The sequence below is a fragment of the Dysidea avara genome, chromosome 6, assembly GCF_963678975.1.
Source record: "Dysidea avara chromosome 6, odDysAvar1.4, whole genome shotgun sequence".
Lineage (NCBI taxonomy): Eukaryota > Metazoa > Porifera > Demospongiae > Dictyoceratida > Dysideidae > Dysidea > Dysidea avara.
The window spans coordinates 30,559,880-30,585,045 of NC_089277.1; the positions used below are offsets into that span (position 1 = coordinate 30,559,880).

At 36.1% G+C, this 25,166-nt stretch overlaps 2 protein-coding genes across 2 annotated transcripts in view; both read left to right on the forward strand.

The window, feature by feature from the left end:
• LOC136257354 (uncharacterized) overlaps positions 1–7,348 on the forward strand; it is a 98,061-nt gene extending 90,713 nt beyond the window's left edge. The window contains exons 5-9 of the mRNA XM_066050520.1: positions 1,946–2,212; positions 2,352–2,618; positions 3,298–3,446; positions 3,498–3,639; positions 5,871–7,348. Of these exons, the coding sequence (XP_065906592.1) occupies positions 1,946–2,212; positions 2,352–2,618; positions 3,298–3,446; positions 3,498–3,639; positions 5,871–7,348 (2,303 nt within the window). The remainder of the gene's footprint in view (positions 1–1,945; positions 2,213–2,351; positions 2,619–3,297; positions 3,447–3,497; positions 3,640–5,870) is intronic.
• A 6-nt stretch (positions 7,349–7,354) lies between these two features.
• Positions 7,355–17,585, forward strand: LOC136257355 (uncharacterized). The gene is made up of 2 exons (XM_066050521.1): positions 7,355–9,824; positions 17,148–17,585. Exons 1-2 carry the CDS (start codon positions 7,507–7,509, stop codon positions 17,215–17,217), a joined length of 2,388 nt encoding a protein of 795 aa, XP_065906593.1. The 5' UTR covers positions 7,355–7,506; the 3' UTR covers positions 17,218–17,585.
• Positions 17,586–25,166: the final 7,581 nt, after the last annotated feature.

Consider the following 25,166-nt stretch of genomic DNA (forward strand, 5'->3'; position numbering starts at 1 on the left):
AAAGTCTAACTACACCACTGAATGATGCTTTAACACTGTTGTAAGTGCTTTCAAGTATTTACTATAAGGCCACAAAAAGTTAATTATGTTCCTCGTTCCCTTCCTGGTCATTTTTTGCTGAATGAATTATGCAATCACCATACAGCAATTTATATTATCTTTTCTGTTGAAAGATTTTCATGTCTTGTAAACATTTTTTTTCTTGTATAGATACACTAACTTCATCTTCGTTTTTTTCTTTATAATTCCGTATACAATAATGCTATGTCAAGTGTAGTGTACCACATCAATAAGTTGGGGGGGGGAGGGGAATACAAGTATGATCACATGATCACCTGGTCAATTTTGGAGAATTAGTAGGATCAGAAACATATAATTAACTTTGCATGGCCTAATAACCACAAATAAATTATATCCATGAATAAAATTACAGTTGCACTTAAATACCATTTCTGGCTCAATTTACTTAGCACGCATGTAGATAACATCAAGGCAAGTGTCTTGAACTTACCAAAATAGTATTATACAGCTCACCTGTATTAAAAACAGCATCGTTTCATCTACTGGGGTGTAGAATATAATAGTAATAACATGATATGACAAAAATACATACCACTTTGACACCTCAGATCAAAGGAAACCACCTAGTTATATTTCACATATTTCCCTGACCATCGCCCTGTTGTTAGGGCATTATCATGATATAGCCCTGATCACATCTGCTTTTGATGCTGAGGCAGTTACCAAGGATCAGTTCCCTTTGATTATTTATATAGAGCTGTTTTAAGTTTTGCATTGTGGGTTTGAGATTAACATGTTGGTTTTAAATTAGGTAGGGGAGTTGTTGTGAAGCAAAAAGAATTGAGTGAGTCAGCATTGCATAGTTCAGTTACTAATTATCTTTGCAATGTGGGGATTGTTTTTCTACAGAGTACATTTCAACTGCATGAAAAGATGCCTCAAACATTCCCAACCTATACACTAAAAGTATTTATTTTAGCACCTTAGGTTACTTTATTCATCCACAAAGTGGTTATTTAGTTTAAAATGGTATCACTACAACCAGTGAAACCCACAATCATTTCTTTTTTGTGCCCACAATTTAAACCCACAATAGATGTTTGCAAACCTCTGTATAAAAGTGATGTGGTGATGTAGGTTTGTCTTCCTTTACCTATTAGATGAGCATACCAGAGTGGTATATATCACGTATACCATGACCATTTGGGATTTGCCTGATATATATGCCCATGGCCCTCGGGATTGGGCATATATATCAGGTAAATCCCTAGTGGCCATGGTATAACTATTAAATATGCACTTGCAGCCAGTGGGCACTTGTGCATATTTTTGTCATATCCCCCATAACCGTGTTATGACTATAAAATATATATATTATGTTATTATGATTATGCGTTACAGTGCATGGCTAAAAAATTGTGTGTATAAAAGACAAGAACTAAATTAGAATCTATATGCACTGAAGGTCTATCAACAAACACCAGTGATGCTCTATACTAAATACAAAACTAATTAAGTGCACTTAACTACTATATATTTCATATATAAAAAACATTATATGTGACCGAATTTTGAAAAATCACCCATATGGGTGCATTTGACACCTAAAATATTTAATGATCAAATCACAAACTTTATAGTGCAAATCTACTTGTTAATGGTTGTAAGCCATTCTCAATACCTTAAATTACAATAAAATTCTTGAAATATTTTTAAAACTGTGCCCTTCTCTTATTAGCAACCCACTAAACACGAAAATTCTAATTACTTCACGCGCACCCATATGGGTGATTTCCAAAATTCAGTCACATATGTGTGTGTGTGTGTTTGTGTGTGCAAGTTTGGTTCCTGTTAATAACACATAATATACATAATGTAACACACATACAACACAAACAAGTTATTACAGAGTATGTCTTCACAGATGAAAGTGCAGTTATTACTAATCACCCATCTGACGGTGATGTACCATCAGGAAGTAGTATTACTCTCAACTGTACAGCTAGTGGTGTAGGAACATTAGTATATTCCTGGGAGAGAAAAAATTCTGGTAGTAGCTGGACTACTGTTGGTAACAATGCATTACACACTACTGATACTTCACTAACTGTTGGAGAATATATGTACAGATGTAGTGTGAGTAATGATGCTGGAACCACTCTGTCAAATGTTGCTACTGTTAATGTGTTTGGTGAGTGTTGTCCTAGCATAATTATTACAATTTAATAGATAATAATTTTAACGGGTTCAAACATTATCAATTACTGATACAGCACAATGTACAACACACATACAACACAAACAAGTTATTACAGAGTATGTCTTCACAGATGAAAGTGCAGTTATTACTAATCACCCATCTGACGGTGATGTACCATCAGGAAGTAGTATTACTCTCAACTGTACAGCTAGTGGTGTAGGAACATTAGTATATTCCTGGGAGAGAAGAAGTTCTGGTAGTAGCTGGACTACTGTTGGTAACAATGCATTACACACTACTGATACTTCACTAACTGTTGGAGAATATATGTACAGATGTAGTGTGAGTAATGATGCTGGAACCACTCTGTCAAATGTTGCTACTGTTAATGTGTTTGGTGAGTGTTGTCCTAGCATAATTATTACAATTTAATAGATAATAATTTTAACGGGTTCAAACATTATCAATTACTGATACAGCACAATGTACAACAGTGTGACATAACTCAATGCACGTACGTACATACATAAGGCATTGAATAGATACATACATATAACTATTGTGTGTGCATGAAGAATAGTATTTATTTCACATTGCTCCCCCTAAGTTTATTGGGTCCTTGAAATTAAGGTCTATAAAAGTCTGGGATACAACGAGTCTTTTGAGGCCTGGAGCAAATTTCAATATCATAATCTATAGATCATATCAATATATCAATGATCATACCAATGATTTATGTCAATCATAAATCATCAATCTATTAAGCCAATAATCTGGTGGCTATGCTAATCTTAAGAAGCCAATAAGTAACTACACACGAATTTGTGGCTTTCTATGACATTAGGTACGTAGTTCAGAATATATTGATTACTCTAACAAAACAGTCAGCAGTTGTAAAGGATCTGGCCCTGGCCAGTGGAGACCTCCTTTTATAAATCCTTTCCATGCCCCTCGGTGTGGTATATACTTGGTCCATGTGGTTTGAAAAGGTAAGGTACATTCTACTAAGCCCCAGACTTGTTATGTATGCATATGTATGCATATTTGTCTGAACTGAAACGTCTGTTCTCTCACAGAGGTGCTTAGCTTAAATTGTACCGCAAATTGTTTAACATTAAGAAAAACTGTGAATGCTACATGGAGACTACCACAACCTCAAGGACAGCCCATTAGTTTTTATGCTACCATTACCTGTGATAATGGATATGTAAACAGATCCGTAGAGGTGAGGATATATCACCATACCAACTTGTTTACATACTATATGCTTTTATAGAGAGCATCCATATATGATCATCAGTCAAGTGTGACTGATAAGTGGACATGGAAAGTTCCATCTAATGAAGCATATTGCACTGTAGAGATTGGATCTGAATCACAAACATTTCGGAATAGAAGGAAAACCTGCAGATTTCAAAGTATGTAAGCACCCTTTTCATAACTGTGCTGCATCTTCCACATATCTGTACTGTTTCCCAACTGGCTATACTGTGAATACAGTACACTTCAGCAAAATCTGTTGTTTTCGTACATTGACAAATCCATTGTATTGCTTCTGTGTTATCTATTGCAACATAGGAGTGGACTGAAAAGTTTCAATATTAATATGATAAATGGTCTTGGATTACAGTGCTAGACATGTCGAACAGCAAGATTTGTACAGCAAAAAATGGCGTACTGCTTTTCCTATATTTCTTCATGTGCGCAAAGAGGAAGAAGGCCATTTTCAACAAATAAATGACAATGGTATAACAGTACTATAGTGAAATACATGAATAACTAGAAAAGTTACAAGTTGTTGAGTGCACATGGCATCACAACAGTGTAAAGAACAAGTGTATAGACACTGTTACAGTTTGAAGACGAGGTTTGAGTGCGAGTTGAGGGTAACAAGTTACTTTGTAACAAAGTTACATAACTAGTTACTTTAATAGGTAACTAGTAATATAACTAGTTACTTGTTCTGTAACTAGTAACTTGTAACTAGTTACAACTGACTGAAAAAGTAACTAAGTTACAATAGTTACATTGTAACTGTAGGTAATTATGCTTTAAAAGCAAGATCACTTCAATTTTTGTGCTGCAATAAATGCTTTCTGTGTGCTGTTCTTCATGACTCAGCTTGAGTATGCAGACTTAACAGTTGAAACTGAGCTGAAATGGCTACAGAATCGTTACTTTCAGGACAAGCAAGCATAACTTATTATATGAAATTAACTAATAACTAGATAAACAGTTGCATTTTAAAAAGTACAGTAACTATAACTGTACATGGGAATAAAGGTAACTAATATCTGCAGTAGTTACTTTTCTGAAGCAATTACCTCAACTCTGCTGGGAAGGATGGTGAGCAGTTAACACACAGCACAGTTTTGATTACAGACCACACTCACATTACAGATAACACAAAATAACCATTCCACAAGGAAGCTTACCCATCTAGGTATTTTAATAGAAAACGAAACAGGCATAAAACGCTTTCTAAAATGCATGCACTCTAAATAGAATTTTCTATAATATCTCTGGATGTGTCCATTACTTGTAACAAACATATATACAACATTAGACTCTATCTTCATGTTTATAAAGGTATCCGGTGGCTAAACTCATATTGGCTGGGGCGACTGGTCACCCACTACAGGCTATTAGCCTGAATATGCTTGAAAGAGCATGGCAAATCAATGATTGAATGTGAGATTTGCAGTGCTTGTGGTCTTTCTGCTGGCAGGTCTCTATAAAAGTTGTTTAGAAACCTGCTAGCAGATTTTAACCACTTTAAGAACCTGCTAGTACGTAGGTCTCTTAGTGGTTTTTAAAGACCTTATATCTTCCAAAGATCAAAGTATATTATGGGTACCATTCAGCATTGAAACCGGGTCACTGCTGCTGACCCGGATGACCCACTGACCTGGATAGCAATCTGGGTCAGACCCGGATTTGACCCGGATGTGACCCGGTTTTACCCGGAATAAATAAAACTGAGGCGTGCGATAATAACTATGTTTCAGGTAGTCTTGAGCATTTTGTGTGTTCAATTCATGTTGAGTAAACGAGTAGTTATGTGATAACTAAGCCGGTATGTTTATAATTTAAAATCAGTCAGTGGGTTTGGTTCCACGTAGCTACTATAAGTTAACAGACAACAATTGGGTGTGGCTTCGTGTATACCTAGTATTACAATTTCCCAATATATTACAGTGGGTATGGCTCACAAAAGTACTTATCCTGCTGCAAGACTAGACTATATACAACTCGTACAATAATTGATTAGTGACTGTGGCTCCATGCAAGCTTGCAGACAGCAGTGGACACAGTTTCATGCTACAGACTGCACTTACTAATAAATGGGCGTGGCTGAGAGTGTGTTTGTAATGCAATAAGTGGGTGTGGCTCATGAAAGAGCTACACGACTAGCATTTATAAGTTTCCACGTTGTCAAATGAACAATTTCAATTCTCACATGATCCGATCTGGGTCAGACCCAGATAATTTGTAAACCAGGTCGGACCTGGATGACCCAGAGAAAATGTGACCCGGATGACCCAGATGACTTTACCAGGTTTCAACGCTGGTACCATTATCTAACAATTGATATCACCTATGGGTACACTTCACAACATCATGTGTCTTTATTTTCTTTGTTTTATAGGAATTTATCCTGACTTTTGTATTCAGAGCATTACTACTAATGAATCTTACAAATTATTAACAATTGTCAATGACAATAATGACTTAAATTACTACAATGTTGGAGGAAATAAGAGTGGATTAATTGACTGCACATGCAAGTACTATTATTTTGAAGAAGCATTAAAAGACTTGGATAATAACACTTATGTTAATCTGACCACCTCCTTTGCAACATTGCTATCACCAGTTTTTGCATCCAACTTGAACAACATTAAAATATTTGGTCACGGCTTCCCTACAGTGGACTGCAATCATACTGGATCTTTGTTGTGTGAGAATTGCAATAACATTGTCATTGATAACATCAGATGGATGAAGTGTGGATTCTATAATGTATCTACTCTAGCTGAATCTTCCATTAGTGAATCCCATCAGTTTAATAATGCAAATGGTTTACAGTTTCTCATTTGCACTAACATAACAATTCAGTTCTCTACATTTGTAGAATCTTTAGTTGAAGTGTTTCAATCATCAGGAATTGTTAACATTGAATGCGTTGACTTCTTAGATAAAGACACAAGATTTTTAGATAATGCCACAACAAATACGTATGCTCAGTCATATTATAATGGTTTATTTATTGATCTGCATAATGTAGCTGTGTTAGAGGTTCTTATCAATAATTGCCTGTTTGCTAATAAACCAAAGAGTAGCTCAATTCAACTGTTAATTGTAAAGGCTGGATTAGCAAACATGCTAATTTGTAACACTACATTTGTCAACATAAATGGTCAACCTACACCAAGTATCTATGGAAACAGTATAGTTTACATTGATATTTCTACAAAAAAATCAAGCGTCACATTTTACAATGTAACATTTCAGTCCAACAATGTTACTGATAATGGAAACATTTTGTCAGTTTTGATGAATGAAGATGATTCTTCTATTCTACTATATTCATGCACGTTTTCCAACAATATTGCAACCAGAGTAGCACTCTTGAAAACTAGAAATTTAACGATAACAAATTCAAGCTTTAAATTCAATAATGCTAAATCTAATCTCATTTCTTTAACAAGTCAAGTGTCACTTGTTTCTGATTTCAATGCATTAAAGTTTTTATTCAATTCAGGAGGTCATTTGCTGTCACTAAATGGTTACAGTATTTCAATAAACTTTAATGAATCTATGGTACAAAATAATACATTGGTTTCAGGTTCTGGCCTAGTTGTACTCTTAGATTACTACAATTTAGATGTCCTACTTACTGGAATACAGTTTATATCCAATAGTATGTCAGCTGGAGGAAGCGCATTTTATTGCAGGAGCCCATTAATTACTACCGTTAACTCAACTGAGACTCCACCCACTCATAAGCTAGTGATTCAAAATGTAAAAGTTCTTAGACAACATGGCAGTGGTCATGGAGCAGGTGTATACATATCACACCAATCATCTGATTCTTGTTTAGTCAATGGCTCTTACACTAGCTAGCTATCAAGCAATGTATATTTGATGACATCAGTGATATTAACAGTGTGATTTACTACAGTGCTTGTAATTATTCACGATTTAATACAAATTTACTGATTAAAAACTGTACATTCAAAAACAATTTCGGAACAGCACTTTATCTTCAGAATGGAAACTTAATGTTTGAGGAAGGATATACTTTATTTGAAAATAACACTGCCGAACATGGGGCAGCAATATATTTGGACTTAAACTCAAGAATAACATTTAATGTAAACTCTGCAGTCTCTTTCCGTAAGAACGAAGCAAGAAAGTATGGAGGAGCTATTTTCTGTAGTGTATCAAACTACAGTAATTGCTACAGAAATGTCAGTGATACTTTAAGAGTGATTAATAATAACAGTAAAACAATTCAGTTCAGTAATAATGCAGCTAGTATTGGGGGAGATTCAGTGTACCTCAATGTGCAGCAAACATGTGACAAACATTTTTCGTCTGCATCAAATGTAGTACTACATCCATTTGGAGATAAAATGGTGACTTCACCAAAACAGTTAAAGCTAGATCCTCCAGCAAGTTTAGTAAACTTTACTAATATAACAAAGTTCAACGATACTTATGTAATCCGCAACATTATGCTTGGACAAAACATTACCATTCCAAGTTGTTTATTGGATTACAATAACAAACCAGCAGGAGTAGCCTCATTCCTGATTTCTCATATTAAAGGTACTGATGAACGGTATTCCATTAATGCTAGCAGAGGTTTATCAATTGGTTGTCACTCTTTTCAAGGAATTAGCAACCTTCAAATTATTGGTAATCTGCTGTCTAATAGTAGTTTAAGCAGTTCTTATTTTAGAGTTATTGACAATGATGTGCTAAGGAACTATTGGTCTGATAATGATTATACCATGATTCATGTGCGCTCATCTTATGATTCTATTTATGCTTTAAAACCAACTGAAGTATATTTAATAATAGAAATATCTGCTTATTGTCATGCTGGTTTCCATTACACTCAGAAGGATAATAAGTGCATTTGTTACTCTACAAATAACATCATTTCATGTACTGGCAGTGATGCTGACATCAGAAGAGGCTACTGGTTTGGTACAGTTAATAATCAAGCTACTGTAGCAGTCTGTCCAGTAAACTATTGTAACTTTGATAGATGTGAAGGTGCAAATGCTATGTGTCGCCTATCAGCATCACCAGATGATCAATGTAGTGAACACCGGTTAGGTATAGGTTGTGGAAAGTGTGAAGATGGCTATACTTTATCATTTGATTCTGTTGATTGTGTCAACATTAATGAATGCACCACAGGGCACTCAATCTTAGTAGTCACAATGACATGTGTGTACTGGATATTTACCATTGTGATGGTGTTTGCAGTGATGTACTTTAAAGTTGGAATTGGATACTTTTATAGCATAACATTCTATTACAGTGTAATAGATATTTTACTAGGACAAGCTTTGCATACTTCAGATTCTCTATATAAGATGGTGACTATTGTGTCTAGCCTTGCTAGATTGACTCCACAGTTTTTGGGACAACTATGCTTTGTAAGAGGACTAAGTGGAATTGATCAGCAGTATATTCATTATATACACCCATTAGCTATTTTGTTCATCTTGGTGCTTATTAGTGCATCTGCACGATTTTCTCCTAGGCTTTCACTATTTGTCAGTAGAGGAGTAATTCATGTAATTTGCTTTCTGCTGCTGCTGTCATACACGTCAATAGCATCAACATCATTACTGCTGATGAGGCCACTGACATTTACAGGGATAAATAAAATTTACACTTACCTATCTCCAGACATCCAGTACTTTCATGGACGTCACTTAGTATATGGCTTAGTGGCTTTAGCATGTGGTATGATAATTGTAATTGGCCTACCCCTTTTGCTTTTGCTGGAACCATTTCTCAACAGTAAAATAAGCTTCACAAGAATCAAACCTCTGCTTGACCAGTTTCAAGGACATTACAAAGACAAATATCGCTGTTTTGCTTCTTATTACATGATTTGTCGACTTGTGTTACTCATTATAGTGAATGCAAACATCAATAATGTTTTCACTGTAGCATATTTGCAGCTTGGTGCACTTGTGGTAATGACATTAATTCACTTTATTGTGAGACCATATACTAATAATCTTCTGAATTGTGTTGATGGCTTTTTGCTGCTTACTACTATAATGGTTGTTATGCTACAGCCATTTGAAGCTTCTAATGGATTTACTACCAACACTGTAATTGGATTATCCTACTTTTTAGTGCTGTTGCCACTGTTCGTTTATATGGTCCTGATTATACCATTCATGAACAAGCAGTATATTGAAAAAATTGTAATAAGTCTATTTTCTGTAAAGTCACCCAAGAGAATTGAAGCAAGAAATAGAGGTTTTGAACTACAGTCTACTTCTCGGGATGTGTACCAAGTTACTGTTGATGAGGAGTTGAGGAGTTCCACAGCTACAACAGTTGTGTAAGTTGCTGCTAAAATGAATTATAGTACTAAAAATATTAATTAAAGAAATAAAGTAGGCATCAAGCCTATAGTGATAATAATAGTGAAACAAGATGATAATGATGGCAATGCAACATAACTCTGTGGGAAAATCCCTACAATGACATGCTGTCACAATGATTTTGTCCAGTACCACAGTGGAGATTTTCCCACAGAGCAATGTTGTAATCATCATTCATATCTCTTGTTTCACTACTTTTTTTGCTAGGCTGGATCCCCACTTCATTTTTAAAATAACTTGTTTATTAATACTGTAAAGCTGAATTTTTCTAGGGGAAAATATTTAGCAGGTCACCACCATCCAAAATTTTTGGAGAGAAACTTTTTGCTTCTTCAGGATGCATTTATAATACCGTATAGCAGGTTTTTATTGTGAGGACTTTAATCTTGCGTTTTGGGCACTTTGCAATATTAAAATTTGCAACAATTTTATCACATGGAATTTTGTTTATCAAGAGGTTTTTAGTGCCTGTAAAATTGTTGTTTTGGAATGTTCAACAGGTGCTCGTTTATGTACGTAACAGCTTGCTGATTGTTTATTACAGCTCAATCAGTTGCTCATTCCCCTACACAACACGTGTTTCTTCACCTAACATCGCTGAACACGGCTACCCTACCTGTCTCCTGGCAAATTTCAGCCACCTGCATAATTCATCGTGGTCTGGATACAAAGAAACACGGCTAATATGACAAAATTTCATTGCTTTCCATCTCATATGCTAATACTTATTACAACAAGTAATAAGTTCACACAAGGAATTTAATGTTGCAAATTTGTCACCTCACGAGATTAAGTGTCACATGATTTTATTTTTGCAAGTAAATTTGTCTGCGAGGAAAACCCACTATACAGCACTTTAAGATTGCCATTTTGATAGTACAGCAAATTTTGAGGTATATTTTTTACAGAAAGCTAGAAAACAATCCACAAAAATCACAAAAATTCTCCTCGGAAAACAAACCCTATGTACAGTACATATACTACTTTGATCACAGGGGTGTCAGAGTAAAAGTAGAAGTGGTGAAACTTAGTCTGGAAGCATGCCCTCAGGAAATTTTGAAATTGTGCATATTGATATGCTATTTGGAGGCACTCTTTGGGGCTGTAGTACTGTGTGCAAGGCAGTATAGTTAGCTGACAGGTGTTTAATGATAAAACTGGACACTGCATCCCCATAATACTGTTTAACTTCTAAATTTTGTCATTTGAGTTTACTATAAGGAATATTTACAAAGCAGATACAAAGCCAAAGCTAAACATAACAGTAATCATGTTAAAGGTGTTTAATGCAGACAAAGCCAACATAAAGTCCTTTTGAGTGAAAGACTGATTAGATAAGTATTGTTTTTGTCAATTGTTGCCATTAAATGAATATTGCATGTTAACTATTTTTAGTTTTTGTTTTTTTTGTTTCAGCAAAAAGTGGTGAGGCTCTGACCTCACTGGTCATACCTACTCTGATGCTCTTGGATCAGTATTTTTTTTTTGTTTTTTTTTTTGTTTTTTTGTGATAGGATATATACACCTATGACTGTTCTATTAGAAAAAGTTGAGCTGTAGAATGTGTGCCCAAAAACGTTTGATTAGAAGGAAAAAATGTGCCACCAGCTTGATTCAAACCCACAATCTCCTGCATGCTAGTCAGGCACTCTATCACTTGAACAGTTTGTTCTGTGGTTTCCAAAGAAATCTAGTTCAGGTTTTTCCTACACCATGACATTCAACACCCTGTAGAGGACAATTGGAGTGTGCATAAACTTGCAACAATAATCTTAAAGTAGCCAGACACATGTATGTAGCTCAGTCTGAGAAAACTGGTCTTTTTGGCTAGTTAAAAGTATTGAGAAATCCCAATTTTAAGTATTCAGTGTGTTGTAGCTCCTAATTCCTTACCTTCCAGAGCATCCACTCTACAACTAGCCAACAACTAAGTTTCCTACCATTTTTAAACCGAGTTTGACTGTGTCAGGCAAGCCCCAAAAGAGGTGGGAAGCAGGGGGCCAGAGGAGGGTAAGAGACTGTTTAAAAACTTTTAAAGAAGAAGGGATAGGGATGAATTAGGTTGTGTAAGTTTATAGCCGAAGTGCACAAACTAATGAGAGCCAATATACACCACATAGCTTGTATTTGATGCTGTCAGGAGTGCAGCAACACATGAGAAAGATGGAGATAATTTTTTTCAAAACATCCATTATTTTGACCTCTAAGAAATAATATTTCTTAGAGGTCAAAATAAATGAACACTTGTGCACTGCATCACACATATTATGAGTGATGCAGTGTACAAGTATTCAAAGGTATTGGAGTGAACACAAAAGCTACCCCACCACTATCAAGAGATGAGGAAGACATTCTGTGGGAGAAGGGAATTATTAGTGAACTGTTGAACACCATGTTTTTCTATAACAGCAAAAAATTTTGTCTAAGAGATGGAGCAGAGCATAGAAATCTAAAGGTGCATGCCTAAGTTTGCTAGAGAAGCTACTAGTATAAATGGGAAACAGGCTTCACGTTATATGTACACTGATCAAGCACAGGTCAAAGAATAACCAAGGAGGGCTTGCATCCCTTAAACAATAAAAACAAACCTGTTAAACAATACGAAACTGATTCAGAGCAATGCCATGTAAAGATATTGGACAAGTATTTAGAAGTGTTACCTTGTGATGTAGTACTGTAAAATGATGAGGTTCCAAATAGCGAATTTGGCAGTGGATCATCTGTGCCATGGTACAACAATACTCCAATAGGAAAAAATGCATTAGGTATTATGATTGAAAATGTGCGAGCATGCTGGTATTACAGGAGGATATACAAACCACACCTTCGGGAACCACTACTCTTTTCATGCTGATGTCCCCGACAAACTGATTTAACAGAGAACAGGATTTTGATCACCACAAACTCTCCATCAGTACAAATTTAATATAGGATATAAGCACAATCTAATCAGCCAAGCTGGAGAAAAAGGGTGTGGCCCTGAAAAAGACCATGGTAAAAAAAAGCAATCCAAGGTGGTGGCCAAGAAATGGCTGTGATGGTAGATTTTAAAGGTGGAGCTTTAAAGGTGGAGCGATACCAATAACAGTATCAGTATTGATGTCGATACCTGTAGTATCGGGTCAGATCAGTATCAGTAATACGAGGTGCAGCTACCACCAGTAGACACTCACCACTTTTATTAAACCATCTCTAGCTAAGTTTCCAGTAGCAAATAACTTAGTTGGGCTAGCAAAGTAGTGAAAAAAAGCCTTTGTTACTCTTTTCCAAGTATTGCTACAATTGTTCCGTGTGTATTCTAATATATTAGAACATGTAAATTTTTTGTAATTAAATGTCAGTGCAGTTGTTGCTAAGTTTATGACTTCTTGGCTTGCTTTTTCATGAAACGTTAACACCAATATTGCATGTAATTTTCAATCATTCATTGTCAACTAACTCATTACCGTATAATTGGTTAAAAGCTGATGTATGTCCAGTATTTAAGAAAGGTAGCCGCAGTAGTGTTAGCTATTATCATCCCATATCTTTGACCTCCATTGTGCAAAGGTTATGGAACACATTATATATCATTCAATTATGAACCATCTAACCATACAATACGTGTGCTATTGTTTTACTTTATATTTCCATGTACTATAGTGGCCATAGCACAGTACAGCTTTGATCTCTGGTATGCACATTAAAAGCAACCATTCCACTTCGTTTTAAACCAAATTCCACTTCGTACACATGAAGAACAGTATGTCAAATACCTCTACAATCACTACAACAATTATGCATGATTCTTATGATTAAAATGATCATGACAATAAAACTAATAGTATACAGCAGAAAGAAACACAAAGAAAGAAAAAAAAACTAGCTAATTGCCATAAAACCACCAATACTAAACAAGCAAAATTACAAGCAACAACTAGAGTTTGGTAAAAGGGAAATCAGTGTCTACACGCTGAAAAGTCTATGCACAATACTGCACGTAAAATTGTTTTTCTGTATAATGAAACCAAAAGCGGTTGCAAATACTTTATTTGAGCTAGTTTGCTAGATGTGGCTGTGGTGCAGTCAGCAATATGTGACTGAATTTGACAAAACAAGGCTTCGATGCACAAAGCTTTGTTAGGAGATATGGCGATTTTAAGGAATCATTGTGTAATAACTTCCCAGTGCCTACAGCTGTGCAAACAAAATTTGCACCAATTGTTCATCTGTTCACTAGCTATCACTGAGTGGGTGTATACATTTCTGATACCCAAAATTTGCCCTGTTTTGAGCAGCTTTTTTCGAGCGGGTAATATCACAGGTGGTAGTAATAGGGTGGGAGTGGACGGTGGTCTTAATATAGGGGTATAAAATGAAGTAAGAAGACGATTGAAATCCAGAGGCCAAGTTTGGGCTCTCCATGGCCCTCCATGGCCCTCAAATTACTCCAAATTGACTGGGAACACTATTGGCGAGCTCTCTGTGAAGTCCCAGCTCACTACACACCATTATCACAAAGCCATGGCCATTTAATGACGCCAATCTCCCACTCGTGGCTTTGACAGGGTCGGAAGAAAGCTGCTATAGAAACCAGACTTGCCAGTGCTGAAAAAAGTACAGTGTGAAATATGATAGTGTATTAGACCAGCAATCCATTTCTGGTAAAATCGTAAGTTTGATTTTGTGTGTGTGGAAGCCTTGTTATATGAAATCCAGTCACATATAGTTTGAAGAGTTAGAAGAGAATAGGGTGACCAAACTCCAAAAGTTTATACTACAATCACGTCCTACAGCATCTTGACCCTTGGGAAACTTCCCAGTGCAGCAGCTAACCCAGCACAAGAAGAAGAGGAAGAAATGTTGTAGGCCAATGTAGCTGGAATATAAGTCAGGACAGCCCTTGTTTATTAGGTCATGAAATGACAAATGCTTCACAAACAAGTATAAGAAAAATTAGAGATTTTAAACTAGAATGTAGTACCACTGCAATAAAAAGTACTGGATTGGAGTAGTATGTAATATCCAGATACCATAAAATAATAAGTGAATATCCCTACTGTGCGTTTTCATTGTAGAATCTCTGTAACACAGTAGGGATATTCACTTCTTATTGCTTTACAGTATCTGGACATTATGTACTACTCCAATCCAGTACATTTTATTGTAGCGGTACTACATTATCTGTAAAATTCCTAATTTTTTCTCATTATACTTGTTTTATTAGAAATTAATCTGAGTGTATTCAAAAATAACATAGGATTTTCTTCAAATTTTGGTGGAATTACAGTTAGTACTAGCAGAGTATTTTTAAACCAGGCTGTGGGCATGCACCTGGTTTACTGAAATTGTTTTTGTAAAAATGTGTGTGTGTTTACCTATCTATCTATCTGCCTATCTATGTTTGTCTGTACACACCCACATGAGCAAAATCATTAATGGTAAATGCAGTTTTTACATAAGAATTAAAAGCGAAATGAAGTATGTATTAACTTACGCACTTGTAAACTTTGCTTTGTGGTGGTTTCTTTTTGGCAGTCTGAAATACGGATGTGGCGACTCTCCTCAGGACTTTGTGAATTACCTTCCTTCGGGTTTTACATATGTTTAACAATTGAGAAACAACAGTGCAGGCCTCATAGACTACCAGGAATAGCCTATCCCTTCGAGTTGGAAAGGGGCGTATCCCCGACGTACATGAATGAAAATGAAGAGCAGCTTTGAAGCTTTGTTGAGAGAATTTGTGGGAAAATTCAAACTATAAAACAGTTTAGAAGATACTTCTGTGCTTAATATTTAAAGCAGTTTGTTTAACAAGAGCTTCCTTAACAGTGATTAGCAACGTAATTGAAGAATTACAAAAAAATTCATGAATTATGAAATCTGAGAATTACAATAAGTTAATTATGCATTATTGCACAACATAATAAAATAGTTGGTTAATTTCAGATGAGTTAGCTAGCTGCATGGCGTCTGGTTTTTAGAAGTAGCACAACATCAACTTGTTTATTACGGGGAAGATTTAGTTTTGAATTGTGTGGGAATAACAAGTGAAATACATCTAACCAGACAATATTTCATGTACGCAAACTATTGAGTGGACAATAAACAATGTTGATCAGCAATAATTTTATGCTTCATACGACTGTCCTTGGCTGGATGCTACTGAAGAACTGTCTTGGAAGGTGATACATTGTGGACACCTTGAATATTAATAATTAGTCTGTCACTGGGTATAAAAGGATTGTGTCTGTTTTGCTCTAAACAAGAATCCCATAGGTTGGCATACAACAAGTTTGATAATTGATTCCTTATACAACATATTTATAAACTAACTAATTTTAAAATCTAATCAATCTTTTTAAAACTTTGTTCTATGTATCTTCAACTTTTGGACAAGATTCAATAAACCCCATAGCTTTGTTTATGAGATCCCCTGATGTGTGATATAAAACTTTTACAAATAATTATACTCACATATATTCAGTAGAAACATATTATACATGTAGTATAACTAATACAGTGTACAACACAACATACCAGGGCATTAAACTTGGCAGTTGGCAAATCTCATCAACTTTAAACCCACCAAGTATCTGTAGCATGCATGTCTATCAACGGATGAATGCATGACTCTCTTGAACTACTTGAAGAAGACAGATCATGCTGAAAGGCCTGTTTGCAGTTGACTTTTTTGAATGTGGCTATAATATTTGCTTGAGCAGCCATGAATTTTAAGCTTACATGTGATTTTATCAATGAATTCTTGTTCAGTGCCTATGCCTTGAATGTACTACAATGTGTAACAACAGGAACCATCAAATTTAAATTCATCAAAATTAATTGACATAGCTACCGATATTTTTCAATTCACCAAATATTTTCTCATCAAAATTTCTGCTTTCATAGTTATGGTAGTTCAAACAACCTCTTTGACAAAGTAAAAGCTGTTACATAAGTACACCTATAGAATACACAGATGGGCAACTCATCACCCCACCTACTGTATATTTCAATTCAATGCAAATAGTAAAAATCTCAAGGACCGAAAGCTTTCATTCAAGGAGATAATGTAGAGTATTAATTATCTCAGTGTCCTATGTTGTAAAGATAATTCTTACAGTACCATAGCAACTAGCAAGTAGTAGATAAGGAAGAGGTAATAATAAATTTTCTGCAAGTGTTTTGTATGAAGTATCACTTAATATTTCTATTAGTAAATCCTGTGATGTTATTATGTGATCCATACTATCATGTCATACTTAAGTACTTAATTGTAATACTATTCTATTCGTTTATAGAACTGTTCACGATGATAAGCCACGTCCAGTTAAATTACGAGAATCTCTGCTGGAAGTTGGCATAGACTGATGATTTATCCTCCCATGCTGTGTGTATATTAGAATACTTAGACAGTTTTATGCATAGAGTTGAACAGAATCATACCTTCACTTGGTTAAAAGTTTACTTTTCATGTAGATGTGTTAGGACAGCACACTTAGACATAACATTTTTTGTCATACATGTATTGTATATAGTTGTAGACCATTTTAAATGTATGTTAACTTTTCACTACTTTTGTTCATTTTTACAAGTGCATTGATGTTTGCTAATTGTGTCTATACGTGTGCAAGTGTATGCACTCCAACTGGGTGTACAGCATGTGGGTATTGTATGTAAAATCCCATTCAATGACATACTGTAACTGTATTGTATATATTGTTTCATTTGTTAAAATTACATTACACCACTATAAACAAAGTTTGATAGATTTTTACTATCACAGCAAGAGGAGAGAGTTCACAGCTTTGTAATATTAGTGTGATCACGTGATCTCACGTGACACAGTTGTATTACAACAATAGATTTATAGCTAGGTACACCAGAACAGCCAGCTTACCATTTTCAGCCATGAAACACAACAAGAAGCACTGATAGCCACTTAAAACAGCAAGAGGAGAGAGTTCACAGCTTTTCTCCTGAGCCAACATGACTGAGGAACGCATGCTAGGAGGAAGTTCATGGAACAAGTGATTGGCAGATTGAAGTTGCTCTTGATGGCTCCTAGAGTGATACTTGGATCGCAAGTGAACCTGTGCATCAAGACAGTCACCTAGTTGATGTACCTGAGAGATAATCAAGCCAACGAGACCAGCATTTACTTCTACAGAGCTGGAACGCTGCTGTGACACAACAATCAAAGGATTAAATACACCAAGGCCTCCTAGCCGCACAGGCAAGGCAAGGCAAATAGCTTTCTCTCAACATCACCAGGGACAGTTCGACCCAATAGACTAGGAAGGAAAACAGATTTAACAAAATGTTCAAGAGGAAGGAAAAGGTCTGTAGAACAAGAAGAAACACGAAAAAAATAGTTCCATCGGAAAGAGACAAAAAGCAGCATAGGAAGCATGAGGTTGTGTTTCGGCAAAGAGGCTCAAGGTCTTAAGATCATCAATCCAGCCATCCACTTTACGTCTCAAAAATAGCTGTTCAAAGGCAGGAGTGCCAATTACACCTCCCAGATAATGGTGTCCTTCAGCAGTAACCTGAATGTCACAGTCTCCAAAGATTGTTCTAGCATCAGTTAAAACAGTTTCCTTGACTATCAAGATAGTTTTAGTAGCATTTGGAAGATAGCCATAATGGGGCCCTACAGAAGATAACAAGTCCCACCATTGCTTAAGCTTGGAAAGCTTGCCACCAGCAGCAGAGTCATCAGCATACCAGCACTGCTTTACTAGACCAGTAAGACGAGAAATCAAGGGCAAAGTACTGATAGTGTACATAGCCATAGCGAGAGGATCACCCTGGGTAGTCCCTTCACTAGCAAAGATGGTACGACCTCCAGTAAACAAAAAAGCATCAGTACAATAAGTGTTAATTAAAATGGGAGCAAGAGTGACGTAATATTTTGTATGAATCCCCATTATGCATTGGAACAGAAAATAGTAATTGCCACATAGCTATGCAATTTTAATGCAATTTAGTAGTAAAATTCTGTTCATACATTTACAAGTTTTAGCCTTCTTGCAAGTTCCTGCTGACTATACAGATGGACAACAACAATAATCTTGACTAAAACATTACACACATTTTTACACATTTTTACACATTATCTCTAGCTGATTTAGTTAAGGGTTTTTTTTCCTCTAAAGACAGATGTAGGTTATATTTTCCCATTCAGTTATTATCGACATTTTAAAATGTATAGTATTGTGTACATAGTTACTAGTAGTTTGCACATATACTATTCATTTACGATATACACTGTACAGAACTACAAAACTATTCAAAGGGAAGGAATTGGATGCTACATCACAAATCAAAAGGATTTCGTGCGATATGTCATTGACAATTACATAACATAATTATCAAGTTAGCTTAAGCAAAAAGCATAATAATTAGTTGTGCCTAACACTATTACCATATAGCACTGTTAGGAAAGTAGGAAGAATTATACACAATACAACTGTTAACATTAACATCATTGCAGCCATTTCTTGCCTGCCACCTTTGATTTCACACCCAGGCTTTTAAGGCCGCACCATTTTTTCACAGCTTGGCTGTTTTTGTGTGGATTAAAGTTTAAGTATTATTATTACAGCAGCTTAAAGAATGCTGTTTCTTACTGGCATAACTTCAACTGGTTAGATTTGCTAAAGTAAAAGAACCAGTCTTATAGTATTACCTATTATGCTATGCTGTAGTGCTCAGTCACTCTGTTAAATACTCTCATTATTCTGTTTGCCTTACCTTCCATCATATATTTTGCATTTTACACCTAATGAATCATAACAACTTTCTGGTTTGTATTCAATGTTAAAGTTGTTGCCAATTGAATAGCAATTGTTCCTTATGGAACTTGAAGACTGCATGTCACATCAATGAATCAAGACATGAATGAAACGTGTTACATGTTCTATTAGAGCATGTTGATCTTTTTCCCTTGACATGACACAGTTTCATGGGAGCGACCTCATGATGGAAATTAATTGCCATGGCTAGCATAATGCTTGATGCTTCAGGCATCTATAATTATGCTAATTATGCCAGTATAATGGGTTAAGTTAAACTTTTGTATTATCGGTCTTGGATAAAGGCTTATAGGCATTGTTTCATTTTTGTTACATATTAAATCATTTTTGTGTGCAAAATTATATGAAAATTTTTTACACATTCTAATCATTAATCGTGTAGCTTATTGCCAGTTATAGCTGATACTGATTAGGAAGTATCGATCTATTTTCATGGATCTATAAGTTCCATAGTTTGAAATTATCATGCACCTAGTATGCTGGGATAGCACTCCACCCTATGGTACTTTTATTATATGCTGGCATCTATATAAGATGATAAGAATCAAAAAATTGACAAATGCCACGGTATATAGCAATGCTGCAAAAGAGTGAGATACTCTAATACAGCAGTCATTCATGTAAAATAATTATTTGATTTGAGTTTTAATTTATCTCAGCTATTCAGCAAAAGTCATTCTTTCATAGCAGAGCAAAAATACAAAACAAGAAACAGAAAAACAAAACCATGCTACAATGAAGGCACAGAGCAGTTAAATAGCTACATCACCAAACAACCTAACAAAGCTACAGTATATATAATTATACAACATGTGAAATCAATAAGGAAATGGTGAAGACTAAAACATGCAAGATGGTCAGATAGATATCTATCTGACACAATGTTGACAAGACAATTATATTCCACCATGCATATTATACAAATGTACTATGACAAAAGAATTTCTGGCAGGAGTAAAGTATACATCTTTGAAGGGTAACACCAGCAAGTTCAATATGTATACCAAGATCCAATTAATACAGTGATTTCAGAGGTACGTGCACAAAGTGAATGATACTTCACTTGAGAGGCTACTGGTAACCAACCAAGAGCATGGCAATGTTGAAGCACATGATCATGACATATTTACGAAGTGGCTGGTAGTGCAAACATCCCAGACTAAATTTTAAGTCCAGCAAAGTTGACTGTCATTGACAATTCCCAAGTAGTTCTGAGGTCTAACTTCCTTCAAAAAAGTATATTCAATATGTTAGAACATTACATGACTTTGGTGTTAACTTGACAATGTTCAGCTTCTAAAAGTCCACTGAACCAAATGGAATGTTTGATCATGCCAAAAAAAGTGATGGAGAACTTCCTGAACTGGTAACTGACAGTTGTTTTTCCAGCTTTTAGAGATGGCTATTTTAGGTATTATGTCAGCATTGAAACTAATAGTCCAAAGTGCTGCCTAGACTGAGACAAACTCAAACCAGTTTGCAATATCCATATTTTGTATGCAATATAATACTGTAGCTCCAATACTGACATGAAGATATATGAGTGTTATAATTGGTACATGAAATGCAGCAATAGTTCAAGGAATTTTGAAATGACTTTTTTTAATCAGATACTTCACAAACAAAAAAATTGATGTTATTTATAATATAGCAGCTATATATTTTATAAAAATATTGAAAGCATACATAAAATTACAAAAATGAAACAGTGTGCCATTTTGAGTATTTTATTATTCACTCTTGGTATATATCAAGACACACGGTAGTGTGTCGTGCGGCCCAAGTAGCCGGCGCGCCACACCGTGAGTATATTTACAGGAAGAAAGTAAACGCGATTTTCACACCTTTGTAGCTCCATGATTCCTTATCCTATTAAAACCAAAGTTTCCACAGAAATGCCGGCGAGGTAGGAGAGTCCACATACCAAATTTGAAGAAAATCGCTCCAGCCATTTCCGAGATACGAGCGGCCAAAGTTTGGTTTTTTTTTCTTCGTTTTTTTCTTCTTCTACTTCTTCTTCTTTTCGCACACTTTGCAAAATTCGCAATAAAACACGCATGCGTGCTTGGATCGGGCTGAAATTTGGCACACTTAAAGGGCTCATTAAGGCGAATCTCAGTACCAAGTTTGGTAGGAATCCGATGAACATTCACGGAGTTATGACCGATTATCTGCGTAAAATAAGGTCGAAGGTCTGTCACACCCACAGGGTAAACCGCTTGAAGGAATGAGCTGAAAATTGCTATGTAGATGGAGTAACTATCGTAGGAGTGCCTTTTTGTGGTTTGAAAGGACTCCAGTTAAAGGCCATCGAGATATGACACAAAACCCAACCTGTGTCACAATTACGCGATCGATTTTTATGAATAAAAAACTAATAGTTTTCACGCCTACCAGGCAAACCGCTTAGAGTAGTGAGCTGAAAATCGGTGTGTGGCTGGAATAATTATCATAGAAAGTCCGTGCAGTAGTACAGAAGAATCGGATTACAAACCACTGAGTTATGATTCCAAAGCCAACTACGTGTAGCATATGCGAGATCGAGATACTCTAATAGAACAGTCACCCTAATAAAGCATTCAGCTACGTTTATAACTTACTCCATTATAGAATTATATTACATTGCAAGTTATTCTGTAGGGAGTTCAGCTACATACAGTTAATCTTATAGACAATTCAGATACAAGCAAGTCACCCTGTAGAGAATTCAGCTACAAATATGTTGCTGTAGAGATTCAGAACATTATAAGTCACACTGAAGAGAATTCAGCGATAAACAAGTCACCTTGTAGAGAGTTCAGCTACAACAAGTCACTCTGTAGAGAATTCAGCTACAAACAAATTACTGCGTAAAGGGTTCAGCTACAAAAAAAGCTACCCAGTAGAGAGTTCATCTAGATCAGCTACAAACAAGTCACTTTAAGCAATGTTCAGCTACAAGTAACTCACTCTGTAGAGAGTTCAGCTACAAACAAGTCACTCTGTAGTACAAACAAGTCACCGTGGAGAGAGAGTTCAGCAACCAATCAAAAAACCACCATGTAAAAGAGTTCAGCTATACAAACAAGATATAACTCTATAGAGAGATCAGGTAGAAACTTAACAGATCACACTGTAGAGAGTTCAGCTAGAAACAAGTCATCCAGACTAAGTAGAGAGATCAACTAGAAAACATCACCTTGTAGAGAGTTCAAATCACCCTGCAGATAGTTCAGCTACAAACAAATCACCCTATAGAGAGATCAGCTAGAAGAAGTCACCTTGTAAAGAGTTTAGCTACAAAGAAACTACCATGTAGAGAATTCAGCTATGAACAGATCATCCTGTCGACAGTTCAGCTAGAAACAAGTCATCCTGTAGAGAGATCAACTAGAAAAAGTTACCTTGTGGAGAGTTCAGCTACAAAGAAACAACCATGTAGAAAGTTCAACTGCAAACAAATCAAACTGTACAGAGTTCAGCTACAAACAAATCACCCTCTAGAGAGATCAGCTAGAAACAAGTCACCTTGTAGAGAAATCAACTAGAAGAAGTTACCTTGTAGAGAGTTCAGCCGCAAACAAACCATCATGTAGAGAGTTCAGCTGCAAACAAATCACCTGTAGAGAGTTCAGCTACATACAAATCTCCCTGTAGAGAGATCAGCTAGAAGAAGCTACCTTGTAGAGAGTTCAGCTACAAAGAAACCACCATGTAGAGAGTTCAGCTACAAACAAATCGAATTGTAGAGAGTTTAGCTACCAACAAATCACCATGTAGAGAGTTCAGCTAGAAACAAGTTATCCTGTAAAGAGATCAGCTAGAAGAGGTTACCTTGTAGAGTGTTCAGTTATGAACAAACCATCATGTAGAAAGTTCAGCTGCAAACGAATCACCCTGCAGAGAGTTCAGCTACGAGAAGATCACCCTATAGAGAGTTCAGCTAGAAGAAGTGACCTTGTAGAGAATTCAGCTGCAAAGAAACCACCATGTAGATAGTTCAGCTGTAAACAAATCATCCTGTAGAGAGTTCAGCTACGAACAGATCACCCGGTAGAGTTCAACTAGAAACTAGTCACCCTGCAGAGAGATCAGCTAGAAACAAGTCATCCTGTAGAGAGACCAGCTAGAACAAGTCACTTTGTATGTAGAAAGTTCAGCTACAAAAAAAAATCATCCTGTAGAGAGGTCAACTATATACAAACAAATCTCCCTGTAAAGAGATCAGCTAGAAGAAGTTACCTTGTAGAGAGTTCAGCTACAAAGAAATCATCATGTAGAGAGTTAAGGTGCAAACAAATCACCTGTAGAGAGTTCAGCTACAAACAAATATCTCTGTAGAGAGATCAGCTAGAAGAAGTTACCTTGTAGAGAGTTCAGCTACAAAGAAACCATCATGTAGAGAGTTCAGCTGCAAACGAATCACCCTGCAGAGAGTTCAGCTATGAGAAGATCACCCTATAGATAGTTCAGCTAGAAGAAGTGACCTTGTAGAGAATTCAGCTGCAAAGAAACCACCATGTAGATAGTTCAGCTGTAAACAAATCATCCTGTAGAGAGTTCAGCTACGAACAGATCACCCGGTAGAGTTCAGCTAGAAACAAGTCACCCCGCAGAGAGATCAGCTAGAAACAAGTCATCCTGTAGAGAGACCAGCTAGAACAAGTCACTTTGTATGTAGAAAGTTCAACTACAAAAAAATCACCCTTTAGAGAGGTCAGCTACAAACAAATCTCCCTGTAGAGAGATCAGCTAGAAGAAGTTACCTTGTAGAGAGTTCAGCTACAAAGAAACCATCATGTAGAGAGTTCAGCTACAAACAAATCACCCTCTAGAAAGATCAGCTAAAAGAAGTCACCCTGTAGAGAGTTCAGTTATAAAGAAACCACCATGTAGAGAGTTCAGCTACAAACTAGTGACCTTGTAGAGACATCAGTTACCTTGTAGAGAGTTCAGCTACAAAGAAACCATCATGTAGAAAGTTCAGCTGCAAACAAATCACCTGTAGAGAGTTCAGCTACAAACAAATCTCCCTGTAGAAAGGTCAGCTAGAAGAAGTCACCTTGTAGAGAGTTCAGCTACAAAGAACCATCATGTAGAGAGTTCAGCTACAAACAAATCACCCTCTAGAAAGATCAGCTAAAAGAATTCACCCTGTAGAGAGTTCAGTTACAAAGAAACCACCATGTAGAGTGCTCCGCTACAAACTAGTGACCTTGTAGAGACATCAGTTACCTTGTAGAGAGTTCAGCCACAAAAAAAAATCACCCTGTAGAGAGGTCAGCTATAAACAAATTTCCCTGTAGAGAGATCAGCTAGAAGAAGTTACCTTGTAGAGAGTTCAGCTACAAAGAAACCATCATGTAGAGAGTTCAGCTGCAAACAAATCACCTGTAGAGAGTTCAGCTACAAACAAATCTCCCTGTAGAAAGGTCAGCTAGAAGAAGTCACCTTGTAGAGAGTTCAGTTACAAAGAACCATCATGTAGAGAGTTCAGCTGCAAAGAAATCACCTGTAGAGAGT

Coding starts and splice junctions, on each gene's coding strand:
- LOC136257355 (XM_066050521.1), top strand. CDS start 7,507: ATGTTTGAGGAAGGATATACTTTATTTGAAAATAACACTGCCGAACAT. Junction 9,825..17,147: donor TCCACAGCTACAACAGTTGT/GTAAGTTGCTGC, acceptor ATTCGTTTATAG/AACTGTTCACGATGATAAGC.